Genomic DNA, 24,130 nt, shown 5'->3' on the forward strand with positions numbered 1-24,130 from the left:
AAATATATTGCATACTGTAAGTACTGCAAGTAATACAGTATTGAATGTCTGTATTTTCAGTATAAAAATAAAGTAAGCCCAAAGAAGAAAGACTCTAAATGAAAAGAGTATTACACAAAATATTGTGCAATTGCAAAGTCAAAGTCAATGAGAGCCTCTTGCTAATGGGAGAACAAAGGAGTCCTTCCACCCTCATTTGGTAGTCTTGCAATTCTACAAAAGGGAAAATGCTCTTACAAATGTATACATACAGTAACAATAGTAATGGACATCACATTCATATGTAAAATGTATTGTAAATCTTTTTTTCTTTTTTCCCCAGTCCCCTGACAAACTGATGTACTGTATCAAATGTATACAGTAAACTTTCAGTCGCACAAATTAGAAAAACAATACATTTACCTGTTCTCTTCTCTGAATGTCACGGTGGCCACAGAGAATCTGCTCAAATTGGGTTGTACTCTTTGTCCTGCTTTCCTCATTGTCATTCCATGAACAAGAACATGAACCTATCACAGTTGCCCGAATTTGATCTGAAATGACTATTCTTGGTCTTGCTCTTCGTTGTCCTTGTACTCTTCCTCCTCGTCCACCACCTCTTACACAAACTCGTCCTCCTCTGCCTCTCACACTGTAAAAAATTTATTGTCAAATCAACAGTAACTTACTGGCAACAATTATCCAGTAGTTGCTGTATTTCATTCAACAGTAATATTACTGTAACACTAAATACAGTACTGTTAAGCATTCTGTAAAATTAAATACATTATTTTACTGTATTTTTTTACCATGTTAAAACACAGTATTACACCGTTGATTTGTAATAATACTGTATAGTATTATACAGTTATGAAATGTTATTTTATGACTTTTATAGTGCTATTATTATTTTAATATTTTATTATAGGAATATTATTTTAATATAGGAATATTATTTTAACTGTTAATGGGAAATAGAAAAAAGAACAATTGAAGCTTTAACTGCACAACAAGGTTTATTGTGTATTTTTAAACAATACATTAGTAATAATAATGTAATATAACACAACAATAAAAATCTGCTTTAAAATAAGACTAATGAACAATATATAATTAATAATTAAAATCAGTGAACAATTCATGTATTTCAATTCATGCAAAAATGATCCTGAACAGGTAAAAAAGAAACTTAGAAAGAAAGCAAGACAGGTGAGGATGAAGGCCAGGTGAGGAGGGTAGTGATGGTGTCAAGTGGTAGAAGAGCGACAACACTTCTGATAATCCTGCAAGGAATGATAAGCACAAATCAATCAGAGGCAAAACATACAATTAATAATCAAAAAAACCTAACTCACATTATCAACACCTTTTTAGGAGATTTTTTTTTTGCCTATGGTATCCACCTTATTTTTACAGTGGGCATGGCCATTTGTAAATGAAATGTGTCTGGCTTCCGGTGTCATCTGCTTACAGTTATTTCTAGCAGTACAAAAAAGCTTGTTATGCTTCTTGATATTTTGATGTATTGAATTTGTCATAATTGTCAACAGTTTATAGCACAAATATTTTTATCATTTACAGCACTTTGTTATTCATCTCGTTATTTCCATATAGTGGGTAATGAACCGGAAGTCTCGCACATTCACAGAAAATAGCTTAGGTAGGCTACTTTAGTTTTTACATACAAGAAACACGTTCAACATGGACACGCAAACGGTTTTCTGTGGTAACGAACAAATACTCTGTAAAAGAGAATGAACATGTCCTGTATCAGAAGCTAAAGTAATAAATATTGAGAAGGCAATGGCCCATATTTTATATCTCTGACTCCAAACAATCGGTCACTGATCAGGGCTGCGTTTCCCCAAAGTATTGTAACCTTAAATTGATTATAGAACAATTACCACCAATGGTCTCTACGATCAATTTAGGCTTACGATGCTTACTATAGTCAGTTCCTTTCATAGTCATGTCTGTCGATTTGATTCTTACTCATTTTAATGATGAAAAAGACGTGCGTGAGCTCACGCCGTGAGAGGCTAATGTGAACGCTGAGCGGCAGCGGGTTAGATTAAATTAACGCAGATATGAGGTGTGTCTCAGGTGTGTTTAAACTACATAACTCCCACTTGATTAGGACTAACAGTAGCTGCTGTTCATTTCTCTGCTGTTCGATTCTCGATTTTGAATCAAATTTCATTAAGATATGCATAGATTTGATTTTAGATTTGATCATATATTTTAATTCTATTCTATGCATACAGTATATCAAATTGAAATTTGATTCAAAAGAGAATTCCCAATTTCAAAAGTTCTGCCTCTTTTGAATCAAATCGTGACCCCAAGAATAGATTTGAATCGAATCGTAGAATCAAAAAGATTCCCACCCCTATTACATTTCATTATATGAATATACATATACATTTCAGGACAACTTTACCTGTTGTCTTCATTATTTAATGTATGTTTGAGAACATTTAAAACTTAAAAGAAATAAATATTTGACATTGATTGTGATAATTATCAACACTGACTGATATGAAACATTTTATCAAGATGATTTTTTACCATATCACTCAACCCTATTTTTACCATTTCATATTTTAATTAAAACTTATTTAAAGAGATGTTACAATTATAATATAAAAATATGAATTCTTTGACTTATACAAGGCATATTTGTTAAATGGAAACTGTAAAGGGAACATAATTACATTTTAAAACAGACTATCAATTGAAAAATGTATGGTTTAAGTCATTTCCACCCTTTTTGGATTTTTTCTAAATACAGATTCAGACACAAATAATTTCTACAGATATGGACTCCACTGCACATCCCTAATATTACTCTTACCTTAATGATTGTGCCAATCATATTCTGCAAAGTCCCTGATGTAAGATGCAACGTGTGGATTCAAGGCCATGGTCTTCCTCCGAACAACCTTCCCACTCTTTCTGCTCACCTGGAACTGTGATGTGCATTTCGAATTTTCAGGATTTATCCTGACAAGAAACCTACAAAAAAATAAAAAATATTTTACTGAATCAAGAGTGATCACAATATAGCATAATCTGTAATAAGTCACATCACAATAGGGGATAAGCTCTAAACCATCACTTGTGCAAAATAAAAACCCATTGGTGTTAGTGTTACTAATAGAAATCAATTTGTAACAAAAGTGTATGAATGAACACTGACTGAGTCAACTGCACAAGGTCCTGGCAGATCGCCAGGTCAGGTCCTCACAGGCGTGTAAAAGAAAATTCTGATTTAGACGAAAATAAGCGCGAATAAATCAATAAGAGGAATCGAAAATTTAATTTTATAACAAGAATCCGAATCCTAACCTTGGGTATCCGATTTCAGGATATATTGATCGATTTGATATAAACCGTATGATATAAAATAATGAACGCGCGGGCACTTCCACCGACTTAAAATGGTAAATAACAAAATTATTAGATCATTCTGACCTTATAAGAGGCTACATATGCAATTTATGTTAATAAAATCACATTTATTAATCAAGTAGGCTAGCTATCAACAAGAAGGAAATACGCTTCTGACTTAAACGAGGCGTAGAACATAAGCCGCGGGCAGTTCTTCTTCTAAACTAAACGTTAACCTGCTACTATTTAGTTTGCATAAAAAAATAATAATAAAGATTCATCACTAACCAGATATTTATGGCGAAAACTTCGCCGACAGACACAGCGACGCGATGCAAAGGCCTGCGCTCTCAAAGTTTGTCATGGCGCGAATGAAAAGTCAAGGATTCAATAGCAAGTGAATACTGGTGTTTATTAACACAATAGAAGATGAAGTGCAGGTAGAGATATAAGGCAACAGTAGAAACTCAGGCTCGGCAACGCAGGACTCAGTGGGCAGACAGCAACGGACGAACCGCAGACAATCCTCAGAACAGGCAGACGAAGCTCGGAACAGGAATACAGGAACTAGAACCCAATCCTCGGAACAGGTAGACGAATCTCAGAATTGGAACTGGAGCAAGGAAGAGAAGACTGTGAGCTGAGCCTGTGAACCTCCACAACCATCTGACAAAGACAAGACGAGGTGACAAACAATATATAGGACATTCTCATTCAAAACAGCTGGCGCTGATCAGCTCATCAGCGATAACGAGCCATGCTGATGAGCCGCGCCCATTCATACAACACGCACACACATAACAAGGCGAGTCAATGAATCCGTGAACCGTGACAGTACCCCCCCTCCTAGGAACGCCGCCTGGCGTTCCCAGACACCCTTACCTGTCGATTGTAATCATCGATAAGGGAGTGATCCAGGATGTCCCTAGCAGGAACCCAACCTCTCTCCTCCGGACCGTAACCTTCCCAGTCCACCAAGTACTGGAATCCGCGTCCCCTCCGCCTTGAGTCCAGTATACGATTGACCGAATAAGTAGGTTCCCCATCTACGAGACGCGGCGGGGGAGGAACCGGAACTGGCGGGTTAATCGCTGATCGAAACACAGGCTTAATCTTGGATACATGAAAGACGGGGTGAATTCTCCTGTACGCGGGAGGAAGGTTGAGGCGGACTGCCACCGGACTAATGATCTTGGTGACAGTGAACGGGCCAATGAATTTGGGAGCAAGCTTATTAGAAACGGAGCGGAGAGGAATGTTCCTGGTTGAAAGCCACACTTTTTGGCCAACGACGTATACGGGGGGCTTGGACCGGTGGCGATCGGCTTTAGCCTTGGTGCGCGCCCCCACCTGGAGTAGAGTCTCACGGGCTCTAATCCATGTGCGGTGACACCTCTGGACGAAGGCGTGAGCGGAGGGGACCGCGACTTCGGATTCCAGACTGGGAAAAATTGGTGGCTGGTAACCTACACTACATTCAAACGGAGATAGGCCCGTGGACGACACTGGTAACGTATTGTGTGCGTACTCCACCATAGAAAGTTGCTGACTCCAGGAGGAAGGATTCTTGGAGACCAAACATCGTAACACCCTTTCCAAATCTTGGTTGGCTCTCTCGGTTTGACCATTGCTCTGGGGGTGAAACCCTGAGGACAGACTGACAGTCGCTCCCAGTAACTCTCGCCAAAATTTGGACACAAACTGGGGTCCTCTGTCAGAAACCACGTCTATCGGGAGGCCATGTAAGCGAAAGACGTGATCAACAACGGTCAACGCTGTCTCCTTGGCTGAGGGTAATTTGGGCAAGGGAATAAAATGAGCCGCCTTCGAGAACCGGTCCACCACAGTCAAAACGACCGTATTGCCCTGAGAGGGTGGGAGGGCGGTGATAAAATCTAGCGCTATGTGGGACCAGGGTCTCGAAGGGACAGGCAGCGGTTGAAGTAACCCATCTGGGGGTCGATTGGAAGTCTTACCAGTGGCACAAATCGAGCAAGCCAAAACAAAACTGTGAATGTCACGAGCCATCAGTGGCCACCAGAACCGTTGCTTGACTAAAAAACTAGTGCGATTAACTCCTGGATGGCAAGCTACATTGGAACAATGACCCCACTGAATGACGTCGGACCGTAATCCCTCCGGCACAAACAAACGATTCGGTGGGCAACCGGGCGGAGGCGTTACCCCTTCTAAGGCCGATTTGACCTTCGACTCGACCTCCCATGTGAGTGTGGAGACAAATAGGGTCTCAGGTAAAATGCACTCGGGAGTAGACGGGCGATCGGAATGGTCAAAAATACGCGATAAAGAATCGGGTTTGATGTTTTTGGAACCCGGGCGGTACGAGAGAGAAAAATCAAAACGACCGAAAAAAAGTGCCCACCGAGCCTGCCTGGAGTTCAATCTTTTGGCGGTTCTGATATATTCCAGGTTCTTATGATCGGTCCAGACGATAAAAGGTACCCCCGACCCCTCTAACCAGTGACGCCATTCTTCCAATGCTAACTTAACTGCCAACAACTCTCTGTTACCAATGTCGTAGTTACGTTCAGCAGGCGATAAGCGACGGGACAAAAACGCGCAGGGATGCATCTTGTCGTCTGTGGGAGAACGCTGGGATAGCACTGCTCCTACCCCCACCTCTGATGCATCGACCTCCACCACAAACTGACGTGACGGATCAGGGGCTATAAGGATGGGGGCTGAAACGAAGCGGCCTTTCAGTTTAGCAAACACAGCCTCAGCTGTGTCTGACCACCTGAACGCCGTTCTGGGGGAGGTCAAGGCAGTCAGAGGCGCGGCTAGTTGGCTGAAATTGCGAATAAAACGCCGGTAGAAATTGGCAAACCCCAGAAACCTCTGTAGGGCCTTACGGGAATCTGGACTTGGCCACTCTACCACAGCCTTAACCTTCTCAGGATCCATTCGCATTCCCTCAGACGAAATGATGTACCCTAGGAAAGGAACAGACTGTGCATGAAAAGCGCATTTCTCCGCCTTGACAAAAAGCCCATTCTCTAGCAATCTCTGAAGCACTCGTCTGACGTGTTGAACGTGTTCCTGGAGAGACGAAGAAACAATCAATATGTCATCCAGGTAAACATATATGAACTGGTCTACCATGTCTCTCAACACGTCGTTGATGAGTGCTTGGAAGACCGCTGGGGAGTTGGAAAGCCCGAACGGCATAACCAAATATTCAAAGTGCCCCCTGGGGGTGTTGAACGCGGTCTTCCATTCATCCCCCTTCCTGATGCGAACCAAATGATATGCATTACGTAAATCCAATTTTGTGAAGATTGATGCTCCCTGCAACCTCTCGAAGGCTGAAGACATCAACGGCAAAGGATAAGTATTCTTTACCGTGATGTTATTCAACCCCCGGTAATCAATACAAGGTCGCAGTGAACCATCCTTCTTCCCCACAAAAAAGAATCCCGCCCCCGCTGGAGAAGAGGAAGGGCGGATGAATCCAGTTGCTAGAGAATCAGAAATATATTTCTCCATAGCCTCCCTTTCTGGAACAGAAAGCGAATATAACTTGCCCTTAGGCGGAGACGTACCTGGCAGTAGATCTATAGCACAGTCATAGGGACGATGCGGAGGAAGAGAAGCAGCCCGAGACTTACTGAACACCTCCTTCAGGTCGAGATACTCTGGTGGCACGTTAGACAGATTCACTGGCTCCTCCTGTAACATAGAACAAGAAACAGACGGAACAGCAGACGAAAGACATGAGGCATAACACTGATTACTCCAAGTGGACACGGAGTTCTGACCCCACTCTATCCTGGGTCCGTGTTTCACCAACCACGGATGACCCAGGACAATGGGAGCGTGAGGTGACTGAGTGAGGTATAGTGAGGTCCTCTCAGTGTGGTTACCCGAGGTGATAAGTGTGATGGGTCCAGTGGTGTGAGTGATGCCTGGAAGTTCCTGTCCATTTAGTGCGTGAATGGTGATACTGTGCTCCAGCGGTGTGATGGGGATGTGAAGTTTCTGTGCCAAGGAAAAGTCCATAAGATTCCCCTCCGCTCCTGAATCCACCAGCGCCTGGCCGTTGAAGGTGTGGTCTGCCCACTGGAGTCTCACCGGGAGGAAGGTGGCGTTCGAGGGTCTGGTCAAGGATATCCCGCCCGACAGTAGCCTCCGTCCTACCGCCGGGCTTGGCCTTTTAAAGGACAGTTGGAGATGAAATGGCCGGCCTCCCCACAGTAGAGACACAGACCTCTCGAACGGCGATGTTCTCTCTCCTCCCGGGAGAGCCGAGCTCGACCTACCTGCATGGGCTCAGGATCGTTCGAGGGGCTGACCGTGTTCACTCCCCTGAAACTGGGAAACTCAGCGAAATCCTCCACTGGAGTCCGTAAAGACCGATTAGCTCTCTGTTGTAATCGTGCATCGACTCGTAACGCCAGTTCAATCAGTTCATCAAGAGTCTAGGGTAAATCCAACGTGTAGATCTCCTTTTGAACACGATCAGCCAACCCATGCAGGAACAAGTCCCACTGCGCCTCCTCGTTCCATTTGCACTCGGCGGCCAACGTCCGGAACTGGATGGAATAGTCGGAAACCGAGTTGTTGTTCTGTCGGAGATCGGCAAGTTGGCGAGCCGCCTCGCGTCCGGCGACCGCGCGATCGAACACGCGGCTCATCTCTTGCTCGAGTGCTTGGAACGAGGAGCAGCACGGGTGTTGATTCTTCCACACCGCTGTTCCCCACAGAGCCGCGCGTCCAGATAGCAGTGTCATCACTAGTGCCACTTTACTCTCCTCAGAGGCAAACGTCACAGGCTGAAGAGAAAAGTAAATCGAACATTTGGTTAGAAAGGTTCGGCACATATTCGATTCTCCAGAATACCTCTCGGGGGTGGGGATGCGCGGCTCTGGTCGGTTGATGTTGAGATGTTCCGGGGGAACAGGCGGGGGTGATGCTGGCGCAGCGGGACCTCTCAGACGTTGTAATTGAGAGGTGAGCTCGGACACCTGCGTTACCAGAGCCTGTATCGCCCGACCCGAGGCACCGATCTGTTCATCCTGACGGTCCATGCGGGCGTGATTACCGGCGTACATCTGTTCCAATGTGGCTGCACTCGCTGAATCCATGATCTGGTCAGATGGTTCTGTCATGGCGCGAATGAAAAGTCAAGGATTCAATAGCAAGTGAATACTGGTGTTTATTAACACAATAGAAGATGAAGTGCAGGTAGAGATATAAGGCAACAGTAGAAACTCAGGCTCGGCAACGCAGGACTCAGTGGGCAGACAGCAACGGACGAACCGCAGACAATCCTCAGAACAGGCAGACGAAGCTCGGAACAGGAATACAGGAACTAGAACCCAATCCTCGGAACAGGTAGACGAATCTCAGAATTGGAACTGGAGCAAGGAAGAGAAGACTGTGAGCTGAGCCTGTGAACCTCCACAACCATCTGACAAAGACAAGACGAGGTGACAAACAATATATAGGACATTCTCATTCAAAACAGCTGGCGCTGATCAGCTCATCAGCGATAACGAGCCATGCTGATGAGCCGCGCCCATTCATACAACACGCACACACATAACAAGGCGAGTCAATGAATCCGTGAACCGTGACAAAGTTAGGCTACTCAGGGAACTAAAGATTTCTTCATAAAATGGCAGCTTGTGGTTATTTTTCGCGGTCATTTCGTACTACTCTATTTAAATTTACAGTAGGTTAACATGTCCCAAACTACATTGAAACATAGAGTAGCCTATCATACTGTAGACAGCTTATAGTAAAATGTTGAGAATAAATTAAACATCGAAATCGTGGTCAGCTATTCTCTAAAAAACTTTAAAGTTATTAGCTAGAAGTTCGAACACATACACATATTAAGATTTATTACTTACCATATGACGAAGTTCCAGGTCGGCAGAAAAGACGTGACGATGCACTGAGTCACAACAGAAAAACTCTTTCAAAGTAAACGCGCTCTCCTGCACCCCCACTGACAGAAATTAAGACTGTTAGACTGTAGGACCCAGTCCTGGAAATGTTTTTTGTAAGGATAATGTTAGTAGTCCTGTGGAATTGTGTGTGGTGTTTTTCGCGGTCAATTTGCACTGCTGTATTTAGATTTACAGTAACTAATAATTTCCCAGAATGCATTGAAAATCTACAGTAACATACTGTCAACTGAGTGCACAGTACATAACTGTTGAAAATACAAAATAATACTGTGAAAGCAACTAAATCTACAGTAACATACTGTACATAGGTTATACAGCAATAAACTGTTGAGAAAAACAGTATAATGCTGTGAAAACAACAGAAATCATTTACAGTGCATTGTTTCCTTCCATTGTTGGAATCAACATTCAACGTACCTGGGCCCCCTGTGTACTCTGAACTGGCTTATATTCTAGACAACTGATTTGATCACATCATTAGAAACAAGTGTGAACAATTTTGAGTTGTTGTGTGTAAACGATGACAGCGGTGTTGTAGTTGCGTTAACTTTTGCCACATGTATTTACCATTTTGCAACACAGTGCTGTCGGGACTAAAAATAGAAAAAGAAAGAGGGAAAAGGAGATGGCATGTCAATTGATGCGACAGCAGCTACTGTAAATAACTGGATGGTGAAAGGCAACAGGTAGGATTTAAAGTGTGACGTCCAGGCATGTAGGCTACTGGCCATCGGGAGTTCGGGACTACCGGGAGATTCCCGGTGGGCCGACGTGCTTTTTGGGCCGATACATCTCATACTTTTTTTTTTTTTTTTTTTTTGTCTTAACGGCCCATAAAACTCGTACATCGGCGGCCCATTCGTTTTGTTTTGCTTAATTGGCGGCGCATGGGTTAGTGCCTGCCGGTGTAATGCATTGGTTAAAAAAAGTCAGCGTTATAGTTTTTTTTTTTTTTGACACCCCATGAAACACTTAGATCAGCGGCCCATTGGTTCTTTTATAGTATAGAATTTTTTTAAAGTATAGAAATTAGTACAAAATTAATTATGGAAGTTTCCTTTATTTTTCAGTGCATTTGTTTTACAATATATGGCTATTACTATCATGGGATGGGATTAATATTATAACTATTATTATGTAGTAGTGTAATGTAGACTGACACTGTAACTAAAAGAGGTTTGAATTTTTCTTTGTTTAATTTGCACACTGAATATGGGTTGGAGCTTTCAATTTTTAACTCTCAAAGTGCACCAGATTGATGATTGCCAAAATTGTTGCTGCATACCCCTCTGACACTGGGTAGTTGCGTCCCTGTCTCTATGGATTCAGACGGCAATTAAATTACCATACGACCTGTTTGTCAAAAAACAGTAGGTACTAATTTCAAGTGGTACTCGATGCAGAGCCAAATGGGAGGAGCTAGAGCTCCAGCTCCTCCCCTCGCTGGAGCTCCAGCTCCTCCCCTCGCTGGATTTAGTGGGAGGGGCCGCGCATGCGCAGGTTAACTTTCTCGCTATACATACAACCGGCACATCCGGGAACTTCACTGTCAATTTCGTAACCGCCCCTTTTTAGGGGAAAACAAGCCAGACTTCCCATAGACTTCAATACAAAATAGCGGCACAAAACAACGTCCGTACACAGCCGGCAGACGTGTATAACTTCCGAAATCACTTAGATGAAATATGTCGAGTAATTATATGTCCACCCTGCCTTCCATAGAGCGTGAACGATACATTTATAAACTTAATTTGGGCAACTTAAAAACATGTCCCTTTCATTCTACCAGCGTCAAATTGGTCTAACAACCCCACCCATTGGCCAGAAGCTTGTCTTACCTGGACATTTACTCGTACCTCATCGAGTCACCAGGTAGCCAGTGAATGATTTTACTACGGTTTAAAGAAGTAAACATCTTTAAATGTATAATATTGTGTCTTTATATTTAGAGTAGCTACTGAGTGCACTTTTCTGTCCAGCCATACAACTAGCCTGATTTAGCTTTCGATAGCATCATCCGTAATTCATGATATTTCCATAACAGCAAGATATTGATGATGATGGCAGGCAGAGATGGGCATAAATACATGGAAATGTATTTAAAATAAAATAAAAAAAACAAAATACTGTGTGGAAAATTTTAATTAAATACAAATACATAATAGGGGTAGCCTACTGTGTGAAAAAAAATGTTTAAATACAAATTACATGTTTGTAAGGGTTAGTACACGTCCTCAATCCGATACTGTGTATACATACAACCGGCACATCCGGGAACTTCACTGTCAATTTCGTAACCGCCCCTTTTTAGGGGAAAACAAGCCAGACTTCCCATAGACTTCAATACAAAATAGCGGCACAAAACAACGTCCGTACACAGCCGGCAGACGTGTGTAACTTCAGAAATCACTTAGATGAAATATGTCGAGTAATTATATGTCCACACTGCTTTCCATAGAGCGTGAACGATACATTTATAAACTTAATTTGGGCAACTTAAAAACATGTCCCTTTCATTCTACCAGCGTCAAATTGGTCTAACAACCCCACCCATTGGCCAGAAGTGTCTTACCTGGACATTTACTCGTACCTCATCGAGTCACCAGGTAGCCAGTGAATGATTTTACTACGGTTTTAAGAAGTAAACATCTTTAAATGTATACTATTATGTCTTTATATTTAGAGTAGCTACTGAGTGCACTTTTCTGTCCAGCTATACAACTAGCCTGATTTAGCTTTTGATAGCATCATCCGTAATTCATGATATTTCCATAACAGCAAGATATTGATGATGATGGCAGGCAGAGATGGGCATAAATACATGGAAATGTATTTAAAATAAAATAAAAATACAAAATACTGTGTGGAAAAATTTGATTAAATACAAATACATAATAGGGGTAGCCTACTGTGTGAAAAAAAATGTTTAAATACAAATTACATGTTTGTAAGGGTTAGTACACGTCCTCAATCCGATACTGTGTATGGAGCTCGCCGGATTGTTTTCCCCTAAAAGTGGGCGTGAACCTTTTCAGAGACGTTCTATGACGCTACGCCGGTTGTATGTATGGCGCTCGCCGGATTGTTTTCCCCTAAAAGTGGGCGTGAACCTTTTCAGAGACGTTCTATGACGCTACGCCGGTTGTATGTATCAAAGAGTTACGTCACGATTTTTTCCCGCAGCGTTGCATTCCGGGAAGGCGCCGCCATTTTAGGTGGTAACTCTATCAGTTGCCATGGTTACTTCTACAGTGAGGCCAAGATAAATAGCAAAAGAGAGAGAAAAGATCAGCTTGATATGCGTTTGCATTTTAGCGATATGCCACAGTTTCTTGGGAAGATATGGAGAAGGAAAAAGCTTAAAGAAACGGCCTATCACGTTAATGACGTAGCCTATGACATTGCCAGAATGTACGATCTGTCCGCACACAGCAGGTCCAAAATGCACATCCAATATGAATATCTGTCTTCTTACGATGCACTTGGGGATGTACGATTACTCCAGAGCACTCGTAGATCTACGAAGATTTTCAAGTGCTACTTAAGCTACGATGCTTTTGGGAAACAGACCGTAATATTAAGATCAGTCGTACGATCGTTTTTACGATCAACTTAGGCTTACGATGCTTTTGGGAAACGCAGCCCAGAACCATGTGGCAGTGAAGACCAGCTGTGGATCGCCAGTCCGCCTCCCCAGCGCTGCAACAACTGCTCTTTCAGAGAGACGGTTCACCTGCCGCTAGGGATCTGTCGCGTCCACTGATCTATATAATGCCATTGTGAGTAGGTTACTTTAGATATAAAGTACAATCAAAAAAAAGTAAAAGATGCAAGCATGAACATGGCATTATAACATTTTATTTTACATTTAATAAAGAAAATAAGCCTAAATGTAATTTATTAGTTCAAATGTTTTTGATACATTCCATATTTAAAAAAAATCCTTTCATTTATCATCAGGATTAACAAATATTAAAATATGGAGGGAATCTATATGAAACACATGTTTATAAATGTTATATTTACAGAAATAATATCAGTTTTATAAGGCAGTCAGATTTAAGTCGTCTGCTGTTGTTCAGGATGTTCAGAGCTCTTCTGAATGACTGAGATCCCGTCCATATCCAGCTCCACTGAGTGAACACTGAAGGAACCAATGCCCTGTCAAAACAACAGCAGGACCAACACTATTTATAAAAGACATTTTACTTTCACCATTTATGTTTTTCAGTTTTTACTAGGACACTAAAACACACAGGTCTTTCAGCAACCAGTTTAAATTACATATACAGTATGTTCCTTCTATACAGTATATTGAATCATTCTGAAAGAAGTGCTTCTACATTTATCAGTTTAGAAAGGGTTAAAACAACCAGTTTCTCTGACTCTCACCTGTATGTTTGAGAGAATCTCTGTCACTGGTTTCTTCTGCTGAGGTTCACGGGTGAGTAAGAACAGGAATCCTCCTCCTCCTGCTCCTGCCAGACTCTGTCCTAAACTCAGCGGCTGAAGAGCGTTCATCATGGATCTCACCGCCGCCGGCTCACAGCCTGGAGCCATCAGCTTCTTCTGCTGCCAGTATGTGTCCATACACTCCCCCAACCTGAGGAGAGATCCTGAGAGAAAGAGATCAGAGAGTCCATCTGAATCTGGTGTGTGTGTGCGTGTGTGTGTGTCACTCACCCTCTCTGCAGGCTTCAGCACACTCCTCTGCATTGGTCACCAGCTGATCTGCGTTCTGTACGATGGAGGGTAAACGCGCATACCAGCTCCGGACCACGTCCTGCACACACAGTGATCCAGTGACACACACACACACAGTGATCCAGTGACACAACACAGCGTTCATGAAGTCTGACCGTCACCATCTGCCGCTCGTACCTGCAGCAGGTTCCGTGCTAAACGCGTCTTTCCAGTGTAAACCAGAAGAAGATGCTGCTGCAGGACAGACTGGAAGTGTTGAGGAAGAGAGAGCTGTTCTACTTCCACTCTCAGCGGTAACTGAGCTGCAGATCGAGCCAGCTTCACTCCTCCAAACAGCCCGCCAACCTGATCCTGCCATCCACCACCTAAAACACCAGCAAATATAACAGCATCTGCCTGATCGAGCTTCACAGCTCAGTGAAACACTATATTACTCTAGAAAGGAAGTGATGCATCCCGTTATAATAAAAGAATGAAAGCGTCTCTCGTACCGGTGGTGAGGATCTGCTCCAGGTAAAGAACATCATGAATGAGAGAGTTTGTGTCGAAGCTTCGTCCCGTACATCTGTAAACTGCTGCAAGAGCTGCACCTGCCAGAATACTGCTGGTGCCTACAAACACACACACACACACACATATACACTTTAATTTAATTTAAAATGAATTAATTGATTTCAATTTTGTGTGATCCAACATACAACATCTATTAAAACAAAAAATATGAATACATAATAAAGTAAAATGGATATACAAATTGGTATACAAATAAATATTTCAAATTTTTTTTTTTTTTTTTTTTAAAGTGATAAAATACAATTATAAGTGAAATTGATGATATTCATTTGCTATACAAAGTAATATATTTACAAAGTAATAATAAAATTGAATAAATATTAATATATATATATATATAATAAAGTGGAAGATTATACATTTATAATAAAATAATTCACATAATAAAAATTATTATTATTCATCTTATTATTATTATCAAATAAAACAAATCGATGATTATACATTTGTTATACAAATCATTTATATATTTACGTAAATATTATAAAATATAAAATAATATATAAATTATTATTATTTGTATTAGCATGTATAATCATCAATTTTATTTGATATATTAATAGTTTTTTATTTTATATTAATATTATTTTTTGATACTATGTAAATATATATAATTATTAATAATTTATCTATATTCCATTACATATTACTGTTATTGCTTCTGATCTTTCCTATGCACATTTTTCCCATTTGTACAAAATATATTTTATGTGTTTATTCCAAAAAACATTGCACATTTAAAAAGTGTCAATCAAAATTCAGTCAAAAGTAACTCCCACTCACCGAGACCAGAACCATGTGGCAGTGAAGACCAGCTGTGGATCTCCAGTCCGCCTCCCCAGCGCTGCAACAACTGCTCTTTCAGAGAGACAGGAGACGATACACACACCAGCTCACTGCACACACACACGGCTTTCAGCAGGGCACCTAAAATACAAACAACTTTAGAGAACATTTACAGGTATTTCTGCATTTATATTTTACATAAAAACATTCTCAAGAACAGAAATGTGTTATATTGTCTATCAGTTGTGTACACCTCACAGTATATGACGACACAAGAATGTCCTCTGACCTGGAGCGTGAGGTTGGCAATAGTCCTCCAGGTCAGTGAGATCCTCACAGAGTGTTTCTGTGGAGAAGCTGCAGGACGGTTCACCGCTGGCGCTGACCAACAGCAGATGAGGCTCTGGAACGCGTCGAACTCGAGCTCCAATCGGACGTTTTCCATCCACCTTGACGGCCACATTGACCACCAGTCCACCGTGTTCAAACGCAATAGGAGGAGTGTCACTCCAGCCGCCTGTGACGAACACACACTTTCAGCAGTGTGAAAGACACTATGAAATCTGAATTGTTTTGAGTTAAAGCTTTGTTTTGATACGCTTATGACAGGAAGAATTTACTGAATTGCATTTCAAAGAAATTTAACAAAGGTAAAGCATTCTGGAAAATTAAGTATTCTAGCACACAAAGTTAAATTATTAAATACAATGAAATATATAAACTAAATACATCTACACTACTTTTCAAAAGTTTGGGGTTGGTAAGATTTTTTTTTATGTTTTTGAAAAAAAAGTCTCTTTTGCTCACCAAGGCTGCATTTATTTGATTAAAACTACAGTAAAAAAGTAATACTATAAAATATGATGAAAATCATATTTACATATATGAAAAAAAGTTTTCTATTTTAACGCCTTTTAAAATTGTATTCCTGTGATCAAAGCTGTATTTTCAGCATCATTACTCCAGTCTTCAGTGTCACATGATCCTTCAGAAATCATTGTAATATGCTGATTTTCTTCTCAAAAAACATTTCTTATTATTATCAGTTGAAAAGTAGTTGAGCTGCTTAATATTTTTGTGGAAACCATGATGTATTTTTTAAGGATTCTGAATAGAAAGTTCAAAACAACAGCATTTATTTGACATAAAAAAGTATAATTTTTTTAAATAAACTGTACTGCCCCAAACTTTCAAACATTAGTGTATCTATCAATAGTTCTATGTATAGTTCAAAATTCAAAGTTATTTTTCAAAACTTCCCGTCACACAGCAGCGTCAAACATAAACTCTGATCAGATTTCCTGCTGTACAGTTGAACTGAAGAATGCTGTTCTCACCTGACAGATCCAGTCGAGCGGGACACTCCACTTCCTGCCACTCACCCATCGGCGGCATCTCTCCTCGACCAATGAACACAAACTGGCGCGCTGACATCACTGCCTTCCGCAGCAGTATCTGTCCCGCCCCCTCATAATGCCTGGCGGCTCGCACCAACAAATCTGGCCTTTAGAGAGCAATGACAAATCTGAAAGCATCTCACTTTAAAGGCCCTGATCTACTCATGGCAAAGTTCTATTCGTTCTTTGTTTAGCAGTAAAAAGAAGTCTGAAACAAGGGACCAGCGATATAATGTTAGTAAACTGAGAGCGGCGTTCAGATGAATATGTAAATATGTGCTGTGCGCTTTCCATTCAATAAAAAATACACTTCGATTTTGCTTTAAGCACATCAGGGCCTTACATTTAATCAAATGTTTGTCAAATTTTTACACTTAAAAAAAAAAATCTATTAGTTCTGACCTGCTGAGCCAGTGCTTTCTTTGATTAGCCAGTTCTTGGACACCAGCGGGTAAGTTTCCGTCCTCTAGGAGTTTAAAAGCAGGAGCCCATGATGGATTGGCCGCTGGTCCGCTGCGTAAACCGCCTTTACCCTCGCCCGCCAGACAGCCAAGAACGTCTGCGATACAGGCCAGACAACGAGCCGCGACTCCCAGATCACCACTGCTGTTTGCAGCCACTGAGCAAAGAGACTCAATATTAGTTCCCTCAGAAGTCAACAATGTGAACCATGTCTCATCTTTTTCTCCTCACCCGAATCTAGCGCCTGTAGTAGCGCCTCCTGCTGGCCGGCCAGCGCTGCTGCTCTGAAGAACGGCAGTAGATTGAGATCCGTGTGGCCTTGCAGAGCGTCAACGGCTCTTCGTCGACCCACGCTGAAGAACAGCTTCTCTCTCCAGCGCAGCTCCGTCTGCTGGTCCGTCAGGATCACAATATCCCTGAGCGAGAGTCTCCAGGCTTCCTTCCAGCTGTCCCGCACACCAGCGCCGCCCAGAAGCCAACAAACACCCTCCAGTCCAACAGGTCCTGAACGGGGCATGAACACTGGGAACAATCGGGCGTCCAGCAGACAGCATGACTCGGTCCTCTCAGGTCCCCAAAGGTCCAGAGGCCTTTAACACACACACACACACACACACACACACACACACACACACACACACATATTTTAGACACACTATATGATGCTGTGACCAGGGCCTAAAACTTTTTGCCAAAACTGCCAATGGCAGGTGACGAAAACATTTATGAACCAGATTTTTTTTGTTATTAGCCATAAAACTGTGCATTACAGATTAGGGGGAAACAATTTTAGTTTAATTATTCTGATAGAATTTTCTCCACACATCATTTCACAGGCCCTGGCTAAGACAGTCTCAGTCGAAGCAAAACAAATAGAAAGATAGACCAAACCATTAGTCTAAAGTCTGAGTGAGGTATGAATGTAAAAGTTTCTTACTGTATTCCAGTCCGACTGTAAAACTCACTCCATTTTTGATTAAGGAATGAAGCCGTAACATCATCAGCATGAGCCTGTGTGTAATTATAATACCATATAATAAAGCACAAAACTAGCATAAATTATTTTATTTTGTTCTTCAGAACAAATATACAGAACTCACTCATTTGTAAGTGGCTTTGGATAAAAGCATCTGTTAAATGAACGGGTAAAAACAGGCTCTAAACTCTAAACTCACCTCTAAATGATCATGAGCTCCAAAAGCTGTGTACACAGTTAACTTTAACTCTCCCAGCATCACTCGATGACCCTGAACGATGATGTCACTGGATAGAGGTAGACGTTGGATGCAGGATGATGAGGTCAAATCAAGCCCTGACAGCAGGCACCCAGAATGCACCTGGACTGGACCCTTTAATTGATATTGACACATTTTGATAATTGTATTATTACTCGCAAGATTTACTTATTCAAAATGAAACATTCATAAGCAGTTTTACTTCCATAATGTGGCATATTTCAAAGTGAAATAGGATAATCTGTGAGAAAAACAGAAGGGTCAAGTTGGTTTTCATTTCCTTTCCTTTAAATCTTTGACAAATCCTCCAGACCTGTAGGTGGCAGTGCTGCACTACAGCTCCTGCTGACACACGAACATCTCCTTCCAACACGCTATTAATCACCCTGCTGCCTTCTGACACAGACTTCACTTCCTTTAAAACAGAAAGAGCAAAGCATTTATGATAACTGACTTTATTAATAAATATCTCAGAGATTACGTTCACAACATTTCTCACCTGAATATGAGACAGAATCATCGTCTCTGATCCAGATTCTGTCAGACGGACGACATGTTCTCGGCCCGACTGAGTCAAATAATCATAACGGCCCTCTGGAATATACACTGGCAATGAACAAATGATACATCAGAACAGCATGTGAATTTTCAGTATGCAAGGCCAAAATGTTAAGTATTCAGAGTACGCCTCACTGAGAACTGAATCCCACAATGCACTGCACCTAACCTTTTATTTCCTGTGTGATTAATCCACTGGAAGTAATAGCAGTGACTTTAAACATATCTTCTTGACTTATTTGACTTTATTTCGAACACATTTTAGAAAATTGGATTAAAATGCAAAATACAATTTTTATCTAAATGCGAACCATATTTACATTTGAGACAAAGGCATAATGAAGGTGCATGGTGAGTTGAATTTATGTAAGGAGGTCACTTGAATGTATAAAAACATGTTTGAAACATTTGTCATTACATAAAGCATACGCACTATGCACAGTATACACTCTATGCAATATGCAAGTATTCCATTCTAAACACATCCATGCAAACACACTCTGATGTTAAATTCTAATTTAGTGACATTAGAGCAGAAAAGAGCGCCAGTACACATAGAGATGTTGGCTCCTCTAAGCGTCCTCCACAGCACAGCGCGGCCACTCCTCACTGCTGCCCCCTGAGGCCCGGAGGACGAGCTGCAGCCTGCTCTCTCTCCATTGATGAACTCGTGCTCTGTCAGGTCAGAGCAAAGGCACACCAGAATATCCAGAAAGAGAGATATCTGCAAGAGAGCAAGAAAAGTGAGAGTGGGATCTAGGAATCTGAGAAAGAAAACCATGTTGTGTGCGATTACCTCAAGCGGTGGAGCTCCTGAATCCATGCCAAGATACGTACAGCCGTCCAGCGGTGACGTAACATGAGTCTGCAGGAGTTTCTCTGCAACAGCCCTCGAGAAAAACACCGGCCCAGACACCTGAACACCATACGGATACTTTTAGGAAGACTTTTTAGAAGTATTTGTAGAATTTGTTTTTAATTTAGACAGTGACAAATAGTAGACAAATATATTATAGACAACTATGTGCATTTAAAGGGCATACATATTTTTTTATTCAGCAAGGACAGATCAAATTGACCAAAAGTAACAGTGAAGACATTTATAATGTTGCAAAGGAATAAATTACATTTTAAAACATATTCAAATAGAAAACAGTAAAAAAAAAATTACAGATTACAAATAAATGCAGCCTTGGTAAGCATAAGAGACTTCTTTTAATAAATATAAAACTATTTTTACCAGTTAGCCGATCATAACCAAATTCATTTTTATATTAAGTCTTAAAGGTACAGTACCAAAACTAGCCTGTTTAATTCTCATGATAAAAGAAAGGCTGGAAAACAGTCATGTAAAACAAAAGAATGACTATGAGCTGTGAGTCAAAATCATGTTTTAATTGACAAATATAGGCACCATCAAATTCATACCAGGGGTACTTTCCCATCAGGGAGTGCGGCAAGGCTGATCTTCTCCTTTGAGCCCTTATAGATGATGTTACATACTCTGTTCTGTAAAAGCAATAATTAAAAATTTCTCAGAAAATGAAACAAATGCACAATTAAAAAATAAATGAACCCTGATTTTTAATAACTCACCTCTGCATCTGTGAGATATACGCCATGATTAAGAGCAAAACCAGCGTCACCTGGCAACGCCACAACCTGAACCCCAGAGAACCCGTCCCATGAAAACACTGTAAAGAAAAGGGGTGAAGATATTGATCAAATTCAACAGTAAAAACTCCTTGTGAAGTGTTTTTGAAGCTGTACACTGTTGATTTGTCTGTGTGTAAAAAATAAAAAAGCTAATTGTGACTTTATATATCACAATCAGAAAAAATCAAATGCTTTTTGAGACATTTTGTTTGTGCATTAGATGTGTGATAGTATAAATGTTAGCTCACGCTTTCGTGTAGGAATATTCAGGATCATGTCAGTGCCGCACACCCAAACGCCTGGCGGAGATCCAGCGCAAATCTGGAACAACAGGATGTTTCACTAAATGTGCATTTGCATCATAATGCACTCACCTCATACCATTACGTATAGAGAGAGTGGTGTATGCATTCATGTACATCTGACTGTGCATAACTGTGTGTTTTTACGCTCACCTTTGTGGACAGACAATCCAGCAGCAGATCTAAGCAGCAAACGGCTCCTTCGACGGCATCTGATCTCTGTACGGGCATCCAGCAGAAAGCCCTGCTACAGCCGTCCCACGGGAAATCCCTGCCCTAAAAACACACACCTATTAGCACACGTCTGAGAATCATCTTCATCTAAAATGCTTTTATATTACAGACCGTGTGAAGGATGAGAATATGAGCTTCATCCAGAACATCTGCGTTCACCACCTAAACACAAACACACATTTAAGGGTGTTGAAGTATGTTTAAAACTGTATTCTGGTCATTTATCAGAACATTGAGATATTATAGTGCTGAATAAACAAAAGAAATTCACAATTCATTCACTAATCTAAAATACTAAAGAATGTACACTACCAATAATAAAAAATGTTTTAATGCTATTGAAAAAAAGAATATTATGCTCACCGAGGCTGCATTTATTTGATCAGAAATACAGTAAAAAAAAAAGTAATATTGTGAAATGTTAGTACAATTTAAAATAACAATGTGTTTACATTTTAATATATTTTAGAATGTAATTTATTCCTGTGATCAAAGATGAATTTTCAGCATCATTACTCTGGTCTTCAGGGTCACATCACATCCTTCAGAAATCATTCTAATATGTTGATTTGCTGCTCAAGAAACATGTCTTATTAATATCAATGTTGAAAACAGTTGTGCTGCTTCATATTTTTGTGAAGACAATGAGACACTCCCATCAAAAATGTGGGGTAACTACATATATATTATGTGACAATAATCATAATAAAACAATAAAGAAATTTATTTTTTATTCAGTAAGGAAGCTTTAAATTGATCAAAAGTGACAGTAAAAACATTAATAATGTTGAAAAATAGATTTATATTTCAAAATAAATGCAGTTCATTGAACTTTCTATTTATCAAAGAATCCTGTAAAAAAAATTATCATGGTTTCCACAAAATTGTTAAGCAGAAAAAACGTAATAATAATAATACTCACTAACAAATGAGAACCAATAATAATCGAGCACAAAATCAGATTAGAATGACTTCTGAAGGATCATGTGACACTGAAGACTGGAGTAATGATGCTGAAAATTCAGCTTTGTATCAGGAATTATTTACATTTTACAATATATTAAATTAGAAATGTTATTTTGAATTGTAATAATATTTCATAAAATGCAGTCTTGGCGAGCAGAAGAGACTTCTTTCAAAAGCATTATAAAAAAATCTCCAAACTTGTGGCCAGTGGTGTCTACAGTATTGCTAATACATTTTTTTGAGGATCTTGCTTTCAAAATCAAACAAACTAATAATGATAAATCTATCTCATACGATCTAAAAGGGTCATATTTAAATCTTTAAGGATCTATTTTATCCCACTTGTATCCTTTAGGATCTAGAAATTCCTTTGGCAATCCTGCAGGATTTCTCCCCAAACCTCCAGCCATCTGCACACACACACAGAAAGAGAGAGAGAATCCATAAGTGAAGCTCACGCTGTATCCAGCTCTAGCGCTCAGGTGTTCTGCAGCCACCAGCAGGGCGTTCAGTGTGGCCCCGCCGCTGCCCAGCCGGGCGTTTGGGTCAGGAACCGTCAGGAGCAGGGCATCAGCCGGAAGAACACCACGCTTCTGACGCACCTCCAGCTCTGAAACACACACACACACACACACACACACGCACGCACACACACACACACACACACACACACCTCCATGAGATCCACCTGAACCTGGTGTGGAGATCTGTTAATGTGTGGTAGACCCACATACAACAAAGTACATGGTGCGGTGATGGCATTAGATACCATAATTACTTACAGTACATAATTTGGCACCTAAATTCATGAACCCTTTATATTTATATAATATAATTTTATTTAAGATTTATATAATACTCCACGATACTTCCGAGTATACAGTGATATTGCCATTGCAAATGTCTGAAGATATTTATTACATGGTCCTTTTCACAGACATTAATGACGCGTTTCCAATTATCAACATCGCAAATCTAGTATGGTTTTTCATATATATATATATATATATATATATATATATATATATATATATATATATATATAAATATATATGTGTGTGTGTGTGTGTGTGTGTGTGTGTGTGTGTGTGTGTGTGTGTGTGTGTGTGTGTGTATGTATAACAGTATACTTTTGCGTTTTATTACATTGGGAGTAACTGAAGCAAAAACGAAACAAAACTGAGGGGGTGTGAGTGCTGGCAAATTTCAGAAGAGTCTCTCTTCTGACTGCCGTAATATAACGTGTCGAAATATTTTTCGCTCTTTTTGGAAAGTCTTTGAAACTCCATTGTTTTTTTTCGTTTGGAGCATATGGGAATACAAAACTTGTATGCTGTCGTCTCAATTATGACAACTTCCGCCTTCTGAGAACCCCGGAAATGTGAAGAGGTTCCCCAAAACAACCCAGAGTATCCCATAGTACTTTTTGTTATCGTCTACATGTTTTTTCACATGATTACTTTAACGTAGATTAAGGCTTTTTAAAATAAATATGCAAAGACATACGATGTGTGAACTTACCTCTCTGGAAGGCATAAACACTGTCTTTATGTTGACATGTGAGCACAATAACTGTCCACTTCATAATCCTGACCTCACGTGAGTAACAACCAAGCGCGTGCAAAAACCAGAAGCGAACCGCGCTCGGGTCCGATTCATTCACCAAGTGTCACTGGATTAGAACGCCAAAAGTCGTTCTACCACAACAAAACAACGAATGCAGCACTTCCGGACTACAAAGCAGCTTCTGGACTACAATCTAATCGCACGCACGGTGTGCTGGGAAATGCAGTTTTACACTAAATTAAAGCGGTAGGTTAATAATATGGATGATTATGGGGTAACACAACGAATAAAATCTATGAATAATTATAGGCCTAGATTAAATATCTTGTATTGCACAATTAAAGATTTTAGCTTGGAAACAGGAAATTGAATAACGTTAGTTATAA

General features: G+C 40.5%; 1 protein-coding gene across 2 annotated transcripts in view; it reads right to left on the reverse strand.

The window, feature by feature from the left end:
• LOC307151364 (L-fucose kinase-like) overlaps nucleotides 1–23,830 on the reverse strand; it is a 48,438-nt gene extending 24,608 nt beyond the window's left edge. The window contains exons 1-23 of one of the 2 annotated variants that reach the window (XR_013819871.1): nucleotides 23,700–23,830; nucleotides 22,637–22,788; nucleotides 21,324–21,374; nucleotides 21,132–21,254; nucleotides 20,925–20,997; nucleotides 20,617–20,714; nucleotides 20,449–20,529; nucleotides 19,817–19,936; nucleotides 19,573–19,744; nucleotides 18,962–19,068; nucleotides 18,776–18,877; nucleotides 18,403–18,576; nucleotides 18,165–18,238; nucleotides 17,459–17,817; nucleotides 17,168–17,384; nucleotides 16,706–16,872; nucleotides 15,658–15,885; nucleotides 15,366–15,509; nucleotides 14,501–14,620; nucleotides 14,187–14,374; nucleotides 13,989–14,088; nucleotides 13,698–13,921; nucleotides 13,192–13,466 (exon numbers count right to left, since the gene is read on the reverse strand). Coding sequence is in view for 1 of the 2 variants with exons in the window: in XM_079859349.1 (XP_079715475.1) it covers nucleotides 13,365–13,466; nucleotides 13,698–13,921; nucleotides 13,989–14,088; nucleotides 14,187–14,374; nucleotides 14,501–14,620; nucleotides 15,366–15,509; nucleotides 15,658–15,885; nucleotides 16,706–16,872; nucleotides 17,168–17,384; nucleotides 17,459–17,817; nucleotides 18,165–18,238; nucleotides 18,403–18,576; nucleotides 18,776–18,877; nucleotides 18,962–19,068; nucleotides 19,573–19,744; nucleotides 19,817–19,936; nucleotides 20,449–20,529; nucleotides 20,617–20,714; nucleotides 20,925–20,997; nucleotides 21,132–21,254; nucleotides 21,324–21,374; nucleotides 22,637–22,788; nucleotides 23,700–23,763 (3,240 nt within the window). In the remaining variant the exon portion in view is untranslated. Of the gene's footprint in view, nucleotides 1–13,083; nucleotides 13,467–13,697; nucleotides 13,922–13,988; nucleotides 14,089–14,186; nucleotides 14,375–14,500; nucleotides 14,621–15,365; nucleotides 15,510–15,657; nucleotides 15,886–16,705; nucleotides 16,873–17,167; nucleotides 17,385–17,458; nucleotides 17,818–18,164; nucleotides 18,239–18,402; nucleotides 18,577–18,775; nucleotides 18,878–18,961; nucleotides 19,069–19,572; nucleotides 19,745–19,816; nucleotides 19,937–20,448; nucleotides 20,530–20,616; nucleotides 20,715–20,924; nucleotides 20,998–21,131; nucleotides 21,255–21,323; nucleotides 21,375–22,636; nucleotides 22,789–23,699 lie in introns of those variants that run through there. The other variant, XM_079859349.1, reaches the window with a different exon arrangement.
• Nucleotides 23,831–24,130: the final 300 nt, after the last annotated feature.

Source organism: Squalius cephalus, assembly GCF_949319135.1.
Source record: "Squalius cephalus genome assembly, chromosome: 23".
NCBI lineage: Eukaryota > Metazoa > Chordata > Actinopteri > Cypriniformes > Leuciscidae > Squalius > Squalius cephalus.